This window comes from Callorhinchus milii, unplaced genomic scaffold (assembly GCF_018977255.1).
Source record: "Callorhinchus milii isolate IMCB2004 unplaced genomic scaffold, IMCB_Cmil_1.0 Scaffold1, whole genome shotgun sequence".
Lineage (NCBI taxonomy): Eukaryota > Metazoa > Chordata > Chondrichthyes > Chimaeriformes > Callorhinchidae > Callorhinchus > Callorhinchus milii.
This window is the reverse complement of record NW_024704742.1, coordinates 565,178-578,926: the sequence shown is the minus strand read 5'-3', so window position 1 is coordinate 578,926 and position 13,749 is coordinate 565,178. Positions and strand designations below refer to the sequence as shown.

Below are 13,749 nucleotides of genomic sequence, written 5' to 3'. Positions count from 1 at the left end.
ACTCTGCTTCGGCTGCAACTGAAACCCTCATCAATCCACAAACTCCAATTAATCTGCTCCCTGCATTCTCTCCTGTACTAGAGTCCCTAAGTCCATCGGCTCCTCCTGGCTTCAAATGCCTCCATTCCTTTACCCCATCATATATTTAATCTCTTGTAGTCCTTCTCCTCACCTGCTACCTCTACTCTGCAAATTATTACCTGCTTCACTAGCAAGAGCTGACAGCTCTCATACATCAACCTATTTAATTCTGGTGGCTGTAAACAATTTGATTTTTTTTATCTAGTAACTTTTACTTAAAAGGTCACCTCAAAGTGCTTACCATGGTGGTTAATACCAAGAAGGCCAATAAGAGATTAAAGACATTGACTGTGGTTGATGTTTTTAGGATAATTTTGAAGACTGGGAGAAAAGCAATGAGGCTAAAGTGGTTTTGGTAGAACACTCAGTGGCTGAAGGTTTTCTCATAAATGCAAGATCTGTAACTTTACTAAACCTGTGCAATTTAAGCCCCTTTTCTCATAAGCTACTGTTATGTTCTCCATGTGCTCCATGTTCTCCACAGTCTTGCTCCCCTCTACCTCTCCGACCTCCTAACCCCCTGTTTGCTCCCTCCGTTCAGCGGGCTCTAGCCTGCTTCACATCCCCCACTATTGACTGGCGGACCTTCCGCCACTCTGCACCCATCCTCTGGAACTCCATCCCTGTTTCGCCCCTCCCTCACCACCTTCAAGACCTCCCTCAAGACCCTCCTCTTCGACCGTGCTTTCAATCTCCCTGCTTCCCCCCTGCCCTCCACCCTCCCCCACCCCGACCCCCAGCTCGGGTCACCGATGGTCGGGCAGGAGACATGGAGCAGCCGGAGCCTGATAAACGAAGAGAGCGGGCAGGTTGGTAGGGAATCAGCAGGTCAGAGAGGTAGGAGGGGGCAAGGCCATGGACGGCCTTCAAGGTGAGGACGAGGATCTTGAACTCGATCCTCTGGGAGATGGGGAGCCAGTGGAGTCGGGTGAGGGTGGGAGTGATGGGGTCGCGGACCCTGGTGCGCGAGAGTACACGAGTTGCAGAGTTTTGGATGATCTGCAGCTTGTGAAGGGAAGAGTTGGGAAGGCCGATGAGGAGGGAGTTTCCGTAATCGAGCCTTGAGCTGACGAATGCGTGGGTGAGGGTTTCGGCAGCCTGAGGACCACCCCACTAAACACACAGTTGCTGCACTTTACAGTATATCCTGTGAACATTTTCAGCCATCCTCCTGATGCGAAAAGTGCTATATTAAATTCAAGTATTATATTATTTTATTATTGTTCATTATTTAACCCAGAATCTTCTAACTCAAAGGTGAGAGTCCTACCAACCGAGCAAGACTGACTAATGGTAATTATTGGAATAGTAATCATTGGAAAGTGTAATAACTTGCCTAAAGCAAAGACATTTACAGACTGGTTAGATTCAAATGCCGAATTTAGATTCCTCAGAGCAATTCAAATGAAACTTTGTTTATTTTGCTGCTGGATGGTCTTCATCAATCTTTTCCTGAAGGGCCTCTAACCGGGTGCCACAACTGCAGATAGCTCTGTGATACTTCACCTGATTTGCTAATCTTCAGACGTGAGCTTCGACTCAGAGCGAGTGTTGCTCGGGCTATTCATATATAATTAAGGTTAATCCTGCCTATACATGGAACCCACACAATCAAGCTTTACAGCTAGGGTTAGCAGAGAGTCATTAGAATGGATAATCTTGATTGATTTTTATTTTCAGCGTGCTTCCTTATCCAGCTTATTGAAGCCAATCGTTGTACTCCCATTGCTGCTCTTGCTAACGTAGCAGACTGCAGATCTACCCGCTTAATATTGGTCAGTTTCACACTTGGCAGTGGCTTACCAACTTATCTGCCAAAGGTAGATTGCAGTTAAACATTTTGAAGAAGAAGAAGGTATTGTGTTGATATGCATTTGTTTTATATATCACGGCGGGTGGTTGCCAAGACAAAATCAAACTTATTATGACGTCATTTTTTTGGCAGCCTAGAATGAGCACTGTGCCATTTACCTAGCAACGTGACTGACCTACCCCGTCTTCAACAATGAATGATGTACTGTATTATATAGTAATACCTTAGCAAGATAATGTAATATAATGCACATAGTAGAGTTGTGGACAGTGAATAGATTGTTTTTAGCGACAGCAGAGAAGTATACCCAAAATGTTCTGCCTAGTCGATGCATGATTATGTCCATTCTGAGTGTGATATACAATCACTGCAGATTTACAACAAGTTGCGTTTAATAGTGCCCTTCGCGTACAATAATGTGTAGGAGTGCTTTAGATTGGTTGCTGAACAAGGGGAGAGGGAGGGGGTGGGGGAGGGAAGAGGAGCGAGGGAAGGAAGTGGCCATAGGGGTGAAAGAAGAGGTAGGTTTTGCGACAGGACTTGGACAGATGGTGGGGTGAAAGACATGGTTGAGGGAGGCAGTTCCAAAGGTTAGAGGCACGAAAGTGGAAAGTTCGACCACTGATGGTAGGGCGTGATCAGGCAGCAAACCCGAGTTAGCCAAACGGGGCAAGCAGAGGAGTGGAGTGCACCTCTTCCTCAGCGGAGATCAGAGGGATAGGGAGTTAGTAGTAACAATCAGAACGCTGAGATCGAGATAGCTAGGACCTGGACCTTGTATTCGATCCACTGAGAGACGGAGAGCCAATGGAGCCTGGCACGGACTGGAATGATGGACATGGTATTCAATGTGTGTGAGGTCGTAGGTAGAGTATTAGATGAGTTGAAGTTTATGGATGGTAGAATTGGGGAGACCCAGCGAGGAGTGTCAGAAAGGTTCAGCTGAGAAGTGACACAAGTGTGGATAAGGGTTTTGCTGGCATTTTTCACTGAGGTAGGGGCAGAGGCAGACGATGATACAGAGGTGAAGAAAAGCAGTCTTGGTTGGAGACCAGATGTGAGGGAGAAAGAGCTGAGGATCGAACCAGACCATCCAAGGATTCGCACAAGTAGGTGTATTTGAGAGACGTGCCAAGGAAGTTGAGTAGGTTAGAGCCAAAAGTATCCAGCAATCAACACTGTGTAACTACTGTCTATATTAAGAGCTATTTGCAATGGTATCTTGTTGAGGAGGGTCACTGTATTTATTTTTATTAGTTAAGCTGTCTGATTCAACATACTTTTTTGATTTTTCCTGTGTGTCCATGTGTCTTAGTGGTTAACAAACGTGCAGAATGGGACAAATGGCTTCCTACTGACACGTATATTTCTATGGTTCTGTGGTTCTTATGCTATATGGTCCTGCCTCAGTGCACACTTTGATTGAATTGACTAAAATCAATTTACCTTCTTTGTCAGTAATAGATCAGAGATTATGGTCTATTTTGCGCACTTTGTTAAGGATAATGAAGGCATCTTTGGATGTCTTCCCATCGTGAAAGGTGCTGTACAAAATATACTATTTTGCCCACGAAACATACAGTCAATTCACTTTACAGTATATTCTGTGAAGCGTTTTGAGGCGCCTCGAAGACGTGATAAGTCACTATATCAAATGCAAGGATTATTATTATATTATACAAATGTATTTTATCATCAAGCTTAAGGTCTTTGCTGAGCAGGTTGCACTGTAGCAATGTGGCAGTGAGGTGTTGAGGGCAATAGAGCAGAACTACCAGCCAATATTTTCTATCGCCGAGTGTCCAAGGATAATACAATGTTCTGAAAGACCTTCACACAGATTTAAAATTCTTTTACAAGCCCTAGGAGCAGAAACGGTTGGCTTTCAAAGCATTGAAGTGACTGACTCGAGTATTTTCAGACGGTTGCTATAATGAGACACCGGTGGTGTCTGAAGTTGAATGAAGTAGGCTGCTGCCACATGCAGCAAAACAACCTGAAGAGATTTTTACCTTTCAGCCTGTTGCTGAGGAGCAGCACTGCGAAGTCCCTGTGTTGCCGTACGTACCACATGAATGAAGAGCACTGCTTTCTTTATGGAATGGGAATTGGGATTTTACGGTCTTATGGTAATGGGAATCAGGCTACAGTGATTTGCATCTTTAAATGACTATCAATGATATTGTAGTAAGTATGTGATTACTTAGAGATGGCAGCTTACTGTATGCAAAAGTCACACAACCATGAATCCAACCCTTGCTTTCAATTTATTAGACTATGGCTCTTGAACCATTGAAACAGAGTGGGAGCATACTGTAATTGCTTCCTTGAAGGTCACAGAAGTGGATCAGCCTTTAAGCGTTACATGTGGCTTGATGTACAGTATATGCTACTTGTTCTAGTATTGCATGCTTTTAATAATTCTTGCACTGCCTTGGTTTTTCATTGCATCATTCTGCATGGTATACCATATAGGAAAAGAAATGGAATAAACCTTGTTGCACTGAGAACTGTTGTACCTTAGTCATAAAATAAATGTATGTGACACAGTACTATCTTCTCTCTAACAATAACTATGGCTATAATTCTGGGAACAAATTCAATGAAACCATATGCAAGACAACCCCTTTATTGTGTCGTCTCAGGCTCCGCATTATAAAAGAGATGTGATAAAATGGCTCACTTCCAGGTCGTCCAGTCACCAGTGACCTCACTTCTTGCATATCAAAGTACAATACAATACAAATTTACATTCATTATAGTATCTTTCGTGTCGGGAAGACGTCCCAAGGCACGGAACAGTCCAGGGTTTGCACCTAAGCCTGGGGTAGGGACGAGGGGATGGGATGAGGGGATGGAGTGGGGGGGGGGGGGGGAAGATAGCCAAAAATGCTATCAGAGGAAGGTCTTGAGGAGGACCTTGAAAGGAGCAAGTTGAAGGGATAACAGGATGGACGTCTACATAGTGGTGACAGATACGCTGAAAGCCCAACTCCAGTGGGGTGGGTGGGGCCGAGGATAGGAAGTAGGTCAGTATCTGCTGAGCGGAGGGAGGGCCCGGGTTGGTGGGGCTCGATGGGGTAGAGTAAAACCATGGAGGGATTTGAAAGTTAGGGTGAGGATAGGGATGGTAGGTGAGGAATGTCCCTTGCTGCACACGCATATGCTAAGCACAAGAAGTGCTGCTGGGTTAACTTCTTTCTGAAGAGATGTCAGCAGCTCTTCCTGTGCGGAATGTGTAAGAATAACATGCAGGAAGTGATGTGAGCGGTGATCCCTGCATAACGTACTCTTGACCACCGAGAAGTTGGCCATTTTTTCATGATGACTGGATTTGGATAGTGCAAGTAGGAAAATGTTGGGGTGTGTAACTCAGTCACTTGAGTGAATCCATGATCTAGCAAGGTGCATTACAATGGGGTTGTCCTGTAGTTTTACAAATCATTTTTGTAAATACGTCCAATAAAGTATAATGCCAGGTGCACTTGTATTGTTCCATTAAATAATGCTTACAAGGTTACATAGGATTAGGCTTTCCCTTCAAATTGCTGTTGAAGTTTTAGTTTTACCATTTAAAAGTTGCATGTTGCATTTTACCTGGAAACGAACCCAGAATGTGTGACCCATGGGGTGTACAATTTGTGATATTTCTTAAAAACAAATGTAGATTTCCCAATTATTTAAAACCTCAAGGAGCATTCAATGGATTTTAGAAAGTTTAGAAATTTGACCGTTTCTAAAATCTTGTTTGATAATTGCATTTCTTAAGAAATATCACAAGAGCGCGTTGCAAGTGGTATATAATTGTACAGACGGCATGAAAATAAAATACTTGATATTGTACTTTTGTCAGCTTGAACCTTCTCAAAGAGCTTTACACAATTAAGATACTGACTCGCAAATACAGTAGTCACTGTCTTATATTGAGAGAATATAACTGATCGGCGAGGTGTTCAATGGTGGTGGTACGGCTACTGTAGTAGTAGGGAGTGAATAGCTGCATGCACAAATATTTGTAAACATTTTTATTTAAAAGTATGAACTTAAGGTATTTTTTGAACCACCCCTTTTTAGGCAACAAGCTTCAGAAAAGCTGGCTTGGGAACTTCACAGCGAAAAAAATCTGGATCAAAGTCTGAACTCACAGAGGAACAAAAGCAGGAGATTAGGGAGGCCTTTGATTTGTTTGATACTGATGGTTCTGGAACTATTGACGTGAAGGAAATCAAGGTACTTGTATAAGTATTTCTCCACTGTGTATCATAATATTTTCAATGATTGCTTCTATAAAATGCAAAACATTGGGTATAATTCAGTGGTGAAAAGAAATCCCCTTTAATTTTACAGAGGAACCAACCGTTTGGGTATTTGAGTCCGAGTCCCATTTAATAAAAAATAGTAATATTACAATAATTGTTGCATTTAACGCATCACCTGCAACATCAGAATATCTCAAAGGGCTTTACAGATAATTACTGTTGAAATGTAGTGCTCCTTTTTTAGCAAGATTTTTTTGTGTAAAGAGCAAAGTGTTACAATTAGGAAGATTTATCATAACGTTATTTGATTTTGGGATACTGCTTCTATCATGTCATCGGATCGGCTCAAAGTACTTCACAGGATTCACTGTGAAGTGTAGCAATTGTAGATTTGTAGGCAAACCGTGCTCACGTATAACACTAGATCTGCAACGAAATCCACAGCAAATCAATCTGTATTTGAAGAAGGGAAAGTTGTACTTTGTTTGGCCTGACCGAAACGCTGACTCATTTTCTTTTTCAGCTGCTGATTTAATCTGACGGATTTCCAGTAATGTCTGCATTGTAGATATATTTAATTTTGACAAGAGTTAGAATCCGTCTCCAACTCCCGACTCCGCTTTATTTTCCAGGTTGCCATGCGGGCCTTGGGGTTCGAGCCGAAAAAAGAAGAAATAAAAAAGATGATTTCAGATATTGACAAGGAGGGATCTGGTAGCATTGATTTCAATGACTTTTTGGCTATGATGACTCAGAAAATGGTAAGGCTCTGCACCCGACTATTTATATATATATATAAAAAACTAGCTGCGCCCATTGCAGCTTCGCTGGCAACCAAAGGATCCAGTATGGAATGTAGCTTGACGCACAGACACACATTTCGTCTTTATCTATAGTCATCTGGGAGGACTCCCGCGGGAGGACTCCTTTTGGGAGAACTCAACGGGAAGACTCGGCTCTTTAAAGATGTAATGTTGTTGTTGTTGTTGTTGCCGTGGCTTAGCTTTGTCTGTGTTGTTTATTTTGTTCCCGCCGCTTGGCTACACGCGTGCTCTGTGCCGCAGGATGCCACAAGCGCCACGGTCAGCCGGCGAGGCCACCGGGCGTAACTGCAGCGCATACGCGTTAGGTGCTCTGTGTGTGACTCGCGATGCCGCAGCGCCACTTTGACTCGGTGGCCGCCAGGTGTAACTGCAGCGAAAAACGCAAAACTGAAAGTAACTCGTGAACGATAGGAGACACCAGAAAACAACTATGTTCATGTCACTCCCAAGTGCAAGACCTTTCCGGTGGGGTTTAAATCATGTCTCTATGTCAATCGGTTATTGAGATCCTTCTTGAAGCGCAGACAGACATTGTCGTTTTATTAGTATAAATAATAAATATATATGAAGAGTAATAGATCATATGTTAGAGTTCTTGAGTTGATTGTAGTGCTGAAATTCTCGCTAATTATTGACTCCTTTCCAGAGTGAGAAAGACTCCAAGGAAGAAATTCTTAAAGCTTTCCGCTTGTTTGATGATGATGGTACAGGAAAAATATCATTCAAGAACCTAAAGAGAGTTGCTAAAGAATTGGGTGAAAATTTAACCGATGAAGAACTGCAGGTGAGCTGGAAGATATGTTTTGTGAATCGTAGAACTAGCAGCGAGTTCCACCGTCTCACTACCCACTGCTTGAAGTAGTTCCTCCTAAATTCTCTTTTGGATCCCCAAGTCACTATCTGATTCTTGTGTCCCCTGGTTACGGACGACTCTCCATCCAGTGAAAACAGCCTATATATAGTAACCTTATTGAACCCTTTTATAATTTTAAGCACTTCCATTCCCCACTTAAACATCTCGAATGAAAAAAAGACTCAACCTTTCCAGTCTATCTTGATTGCAGTAAACTGCCAGCCCTGGCAACATCCTTGTAAACCTACGCTGTAATATTTCCATTACTACTATATCCTTCCATAGCGTGGAGACCAGAATTGGATATAATATTCAATTCCAAATTGAACGTCACCTCCTCACTTTATATCCCTCTGGATACAAAGAGCAAGACCGCATTCGCCTTTTTTAAATAGCCTTATCTACCTGTGTAGCTACTTTTTAGAGTTTGGGATCTCATAGGAACATAATAATAATAATAATCGTTGCATTTGATAAAGCGCTTATCACGTCTTCTAGACATTTCAAAGCGCTTCACAGAATATACTGTAAAGTGAATTGACTCTATGTTTGTGGGCAACCGCGGCAGCCAATTGCACTCAGCAATGTCCCATAAACTGTCATGGATTGAAAATGACCAATTTATTATTGTTTTGTTTTGGAGGGATTATTATTAGGCTCTGTGTGGAGTAAGGAAACTTGCCCGAGGTTTCGCCCTCTGCCTGGAGTTGAACTCAGGTCTCTCACTCTCAAGGCGAGTGCTCTAACCACTGAGCTACAGGACTCCACAGGAATTAGGAGCAGGAGTAGGCCATTCAGCCCCTCGAGCCTGACCCGCCATTCAATAAGATCATGGCTAATCTTATAACCTAACTCCACCTGCCCACCTTATCCCCATATCCCTTAATCCCTCTATCCTTTAGAATCTCCCTTAGCTGGGAATTTTGTCTTCACTTCCTTATTCATCAGTGACATCCTATTGTTAGTTCATTATTTAATTTGCTTTCCAGTGTGCTTATAGAGCCTTCACAGAGATTACTAATTGATGAGCAATTAGTAATGAGTGAATCAACTCTTTACGGATTCTGAAATCATAACCCACTTTTTTTTTCATATCTCTTTCTTTCTCCTTTACACTCCTTTGTGGCCAACCACTAGGAGGTACACGGTGAGAGTGGTCTGTTTGTTTTCCTCTCACCCTCCTCACAGTAGCACTGCTGCTGGGATGGTGACTCATCGTGATGGCAGTTGTAGACCAGAGTCCATTTCCTACTGTTCTGTATCACAGTTAATCAGAGTACTTGTTCACTGTTCAATTTCTACCACTTTTAGACTCAAACAAAAACGTGAGTCATATTTCTCTGCGCCTCCACCAGCTGAACAGGCCAGGACAAGTTCTCGGGGCTCTGTCACTTTTACATTTTCACAAGTCGAGATGAGCTGGGATGTTTTTTTTCTTATTCCTCTCCACCCCCAAGTTATTCTCTTGTTAGCTATTGCACAGTGCCGTTTTGCTCTTTGGAGAATCATGGTTAGAAACCCACATCCTGTCACTCTACTGTGCAGGTCAGCAAAGTTCTGAGCCATGGTTCCATTTCAGCCACAGCTTTTTATTACACCTTTTATTAGAATCATTGTTCTTGAGGAATTGCATTGGGGCTCTTGACAATTCTGTTTCCAAAGTTGTAGCCGTCCGCTTCCAATCACAATTTTTTGTGGTCCATCCCTCTGCTCGAAGGTCACGCAAACAGAACTACTGTTTCCACCTTCTGCTGATTTTTCTGCACTCAGTAATGACGTGGTATGACAAAAGGTTTATAGAGGAAGAAGGCTTTAAATTTCATCCTTCCAAATATCAGTCAGGATCAAGTTATCAAATGAGTCCTTGTAACTCTGTGGAACAGGTTACAGGAACAGGGAGACGGTTGAAGCAGGAATTATTGATTCTTTCAACCACAGATTAGATAGTTTTCTTATAGGAAATAATATTATGGGATATAATACATATGTAGTTTAGGACACATGTGCATGCGATCGCCAGGAAAATGGAAGACGATCTAGATGGACCTTGGTCTTTTTTCGTCTAGCATTTCCTATGTTCTTAGGTTTTGTAACTCATCTCTCTAATACTACAGTATTATCAGCCTCACTAGTTTCTTCAGGTCAGCCTCCAGAACCTGGTTAACCTCCTTGTTGTGGCAACCAATACTGTATGCAATACTCCAAATCTGACTTGATCAGGGTACTATAAACCTCATTGTATTATGGATCTAATAAATTATCTGTTCAAAGTATGAATTCACCTTTAATGTTCTAAAGTATTTTCTACCATTTTTAATAATAATTTGTACATTTGATATAGCACCTCATCACGTTGTTGAGACATCTCAAAGCGCTTCACAGAATATATTGTAAAGTGGATGAAATATTGCGGAGATTCCTTCCTTCTTACTTCGGCTGCTTGACTGATGTCACTGACTGTGAAAAGCTGCATGAGCCCAAAAGCCATTTCATTGCTACATTGGGAGCTGGTGCCTTGTAATGATGTGAGAGTTGATCTGGAATCACCTGATCCCAGAAAAGCACAGTTCTAATCTTATCCCATTAAAATGTCTATATTTAACTCTTTAATATAAGTTAATACGTTTTAAAGTCTGATGTCTAATTCTACATTCTTTCTTAATTTTCATCTCACCTCTTCTCCGCTTACCATCCCAATTTTTATTTGACATTACTTAAACTTATTTTTACATTTTAATTTAAGTTTCCTACCCGTTCTGTGAAGTTTCTATTTTCCTATTTAAACTTTAAAAAGGTGATCTTAAGGCAGGATTTTTTTGGCCGATTAGTAAAGCAGGTTACACAATTGGATTAATCATACTACGACTATTTTGTGGTGGTGTTCAGAAGTATCATAACTCTAAACACTCATTGAGATATCTTGTCAACTATGGGCTAGATCAGGGGGTCCCAAACTTTCTGGGGTCAAGTGCTCCCGGGGTTAGGTACAGCGAGGCCTCCTGCCCTCCCTCGCAGCCGCCACAAAAGGCTGCCCCTAAATACCTTATAATAATAATAATAATAATAATCCTTGCATTTGATATAGCGCTTTTCACGTCGGGAGGACGTCCCAAAGCGCTTCACAGAATAGACTGTAAAGTGAATTGACTGTATATTTGTGGGCGAACGCGGCAGCCAATTGCGCACAGCAATGTCCCACAAACAGTCGTAGATTGAAAATGACCAATTTATTATTGTTTACCTTACACTGGAACCATGGGAAAGCACCTTTCTCATACCTCCGTAGTCTAACTAGGCTTCCATATAGCCTTTGGACGTCGGGTAAGTCTCCCAGCTATGTGCTCCCACCCCCAAATAATTGAAACAAACCCAAGTTTGGGAAATCCTGATCCGTGCTCGTGGCCTGAAAACTGTTGTGCAGCAGTTTGGTGAATCAGTAATTAGTGGGTAATCTATTTAAGATAGTTAGTTAGTAAATGAGCAAATGGGCAGGTTAGAAGAATTTTTTTTTCACGTCTAGGAGTAATTAAGATATATGGAATGCCCTGCTGAGGCAAAATCCATATTGTCCTTCAAGGGGGAACTAGAACTTAAAAGAGTTAGCTTCAGTGATATGGGGAGAGGGCAGGTGGAACTGAAATAATTGCTCTTATTGCAGCCTCTTATAATGGCACCATCTAGGGGCCATTGTGTATATCTTTTCACTTAATTTTTATTGTGGGATTTCCCCATTTTATACATTTATAAATCAATACACGTTAATGCCTATTGGTCATTAATAGGGAACAGTACAGTTACCCTTTATTTTCTCTTGAAACCTGTTCAGTGCTTCCAAATCTCCCGCGAAGTGTGTCCACTGTATACCCATGGTATACTGTAAATGAGCTATATGTGGCAACTGACACTGACTAGCCTACATCTGCTTTTTTTAAAAAAAAAAGCCACCTCATCAGGTCACTGTTGATATCAGTTCCTATACATGCATATATGCTTTATACAGAAAAATACACTGACGTTACTTTGAAGGCATTGGCAGCGATTATTGCATATGAGCAATATGCAGAAAGTGATGACCTGAACAGCAATGTGTTGTCCTGAAAGGCAGCTATTTTATAAGACTTTATTATAACAGTAGAATCTTGAAATGTTGAACTAACACAAGCACCTGGTGAGTAAGAATATTAAGGGAGGTTTCACAATATATAGGTCATGGAATTATTGTGGCAGTGCGGGCCTGATGGGCCAAGTGACATTTCCTTTATTCCTAAATCTACTGCTGTAGAAAACTGGATTTAATGTAACAGCATATAAACTTCACTTCAGTTTTTTTTGGTTCTTAAACAGGAAATGATTGATGAAGCTGACCGTGATGGTGATGGTGAGATAAATGAACAAGAATTTTTGCGGATCATGAAGAAGACGAGCCTCTATTAATCCCAATTCTGTTGTCTTAAAGTGCCAGAGTAGTTCTAGTTGTTGCATTTTTTTTAATTTAAGCAATAAAAAATGAGAAGCTATTGTGAGTTTTAGTACATTATATTTGAATTAAATAAAAATCTATTAAAATACGCAGCAACATATTCTCACACATCTTCTTCATTGTTACACTTTCAAGCTGACTGTTTCATTTCCTGAAAGAGATGGGAATGGAAAATCTGTTTTATACTATATTTAGCACCCATCCTTAAACTTGCTGTTGCCCTTTACTCCTTATATGCTGAAGATTTATTCAACAGCAACCTCAAAGTTGCATTCCCATCTTTAACACTATAAGAGTATTTTGAAGTGACGTACTTATGTGGCCCTTTATCAGATGGTTAACTGAAACATTCAATGGCTTAATATTTGAAATGATTCATGTTATAGTTTTAACATTGATAACATTGATTGGTGGCATGTCTTCATTGGACTCTGACCAATACGTGTGTCAATTCCACTCGTTCAGTATTTCTTCTGAATTTTCTGTGGAACTACTGCTAAATAGGGGACATCTCAGCTTTGGAGTACCATTATATTACCATTTTGAGTACGGACAAACCGATTCAGGTTAACAAACCTTTATCAGCATTATTTTTTGCAAAATTAGTCACTCTTCTAAAGTAACATTAATGTCAAATTATTACTTCAAACTCCTGCATATATTAATAAATTATGTTTCTTGTATCAGAAAAGGCTCATCAGTTTTGCTTCTTAAACCATTGTAGTTTGTTTTATGTGATATATCTCTATAATTCTATGTGGGTTGAAAAAATTATCAACATTTTTCAAGTTCTATCCTTGATCAATTTTTTTTGGGTGTGTGCTCATCAAAGTCGAGATTGTTAGTGTGGAATATTGAACAATTTTTCATTTTAGTTACCAAGTACTCCAAGATCAGGTTTGACACTCCACACGTCTGATAATAATCCCTCAAAAAAAACAATAATACATTGGTCATTTCAATCCTCGACTGTTTGTGGGACGCTGCTGTGCGCAATTGGCTTCACCCACAATTACACAAGTCAATTCACTTTATAGTCTATCCTGTGAAGCGCTTTGAGACGTCTAGAAGACGTGAAAAGTGCTCTATCAAATACAAAGATTATTATTGTTAATTATTGTTAAAATTCCCCCTTATTATGCCCTCATTTCAGAAGAGGAATCCCTCTTGCACCAATGTGACATTTTTATTCCCCATAAACAGAACATTTTAATGTTAAATTACATCATCTTGGATCAGAGCTCATGTCCACCAGGAGCTTAGATGAGAAATCCTAAAACTCGTTTCAAGAGGAGACTTGCCCCTCATCCCTCTTGAGCTGTGTTCAAGCCCAGGTTGCAGAGATGATACAATAATGTTATTGTACAGTAAACCTCATAAGTCTTACCAGTTGGGACCATACATTTGATATGATGTATACAAAGTTATGTGAAACTTGC

The 13,749-nt window shown here is 40.9% G+C and overlaps 1 protein-coding gene across 1 annotated transcript; it reads left to right on the top strand.

Annotated features, from left to right (window-relative positions):
- Nucleotides 1-5,968: 5,968 nt before the first annotated feature.
- Nucleotides 5,969-12,404, top strand: centrin-1 (caltractin; the record flags this gene model as incomplete). The annotated part of the gene is given in 4 exon segments (NM_001292448.1): nt 5,969-6,124; nt 6,786-6,914; nt 7,624-7,761; nt 12,175-12,404. Coding segments are annotated over 4 exon segments (513 nt in total), but the record flags the coding sequence as incomplete, so codon positions are not given.
- Between the last annotated feature and the right edge of the window lie 1,345 nt (nt 12,405-13,749).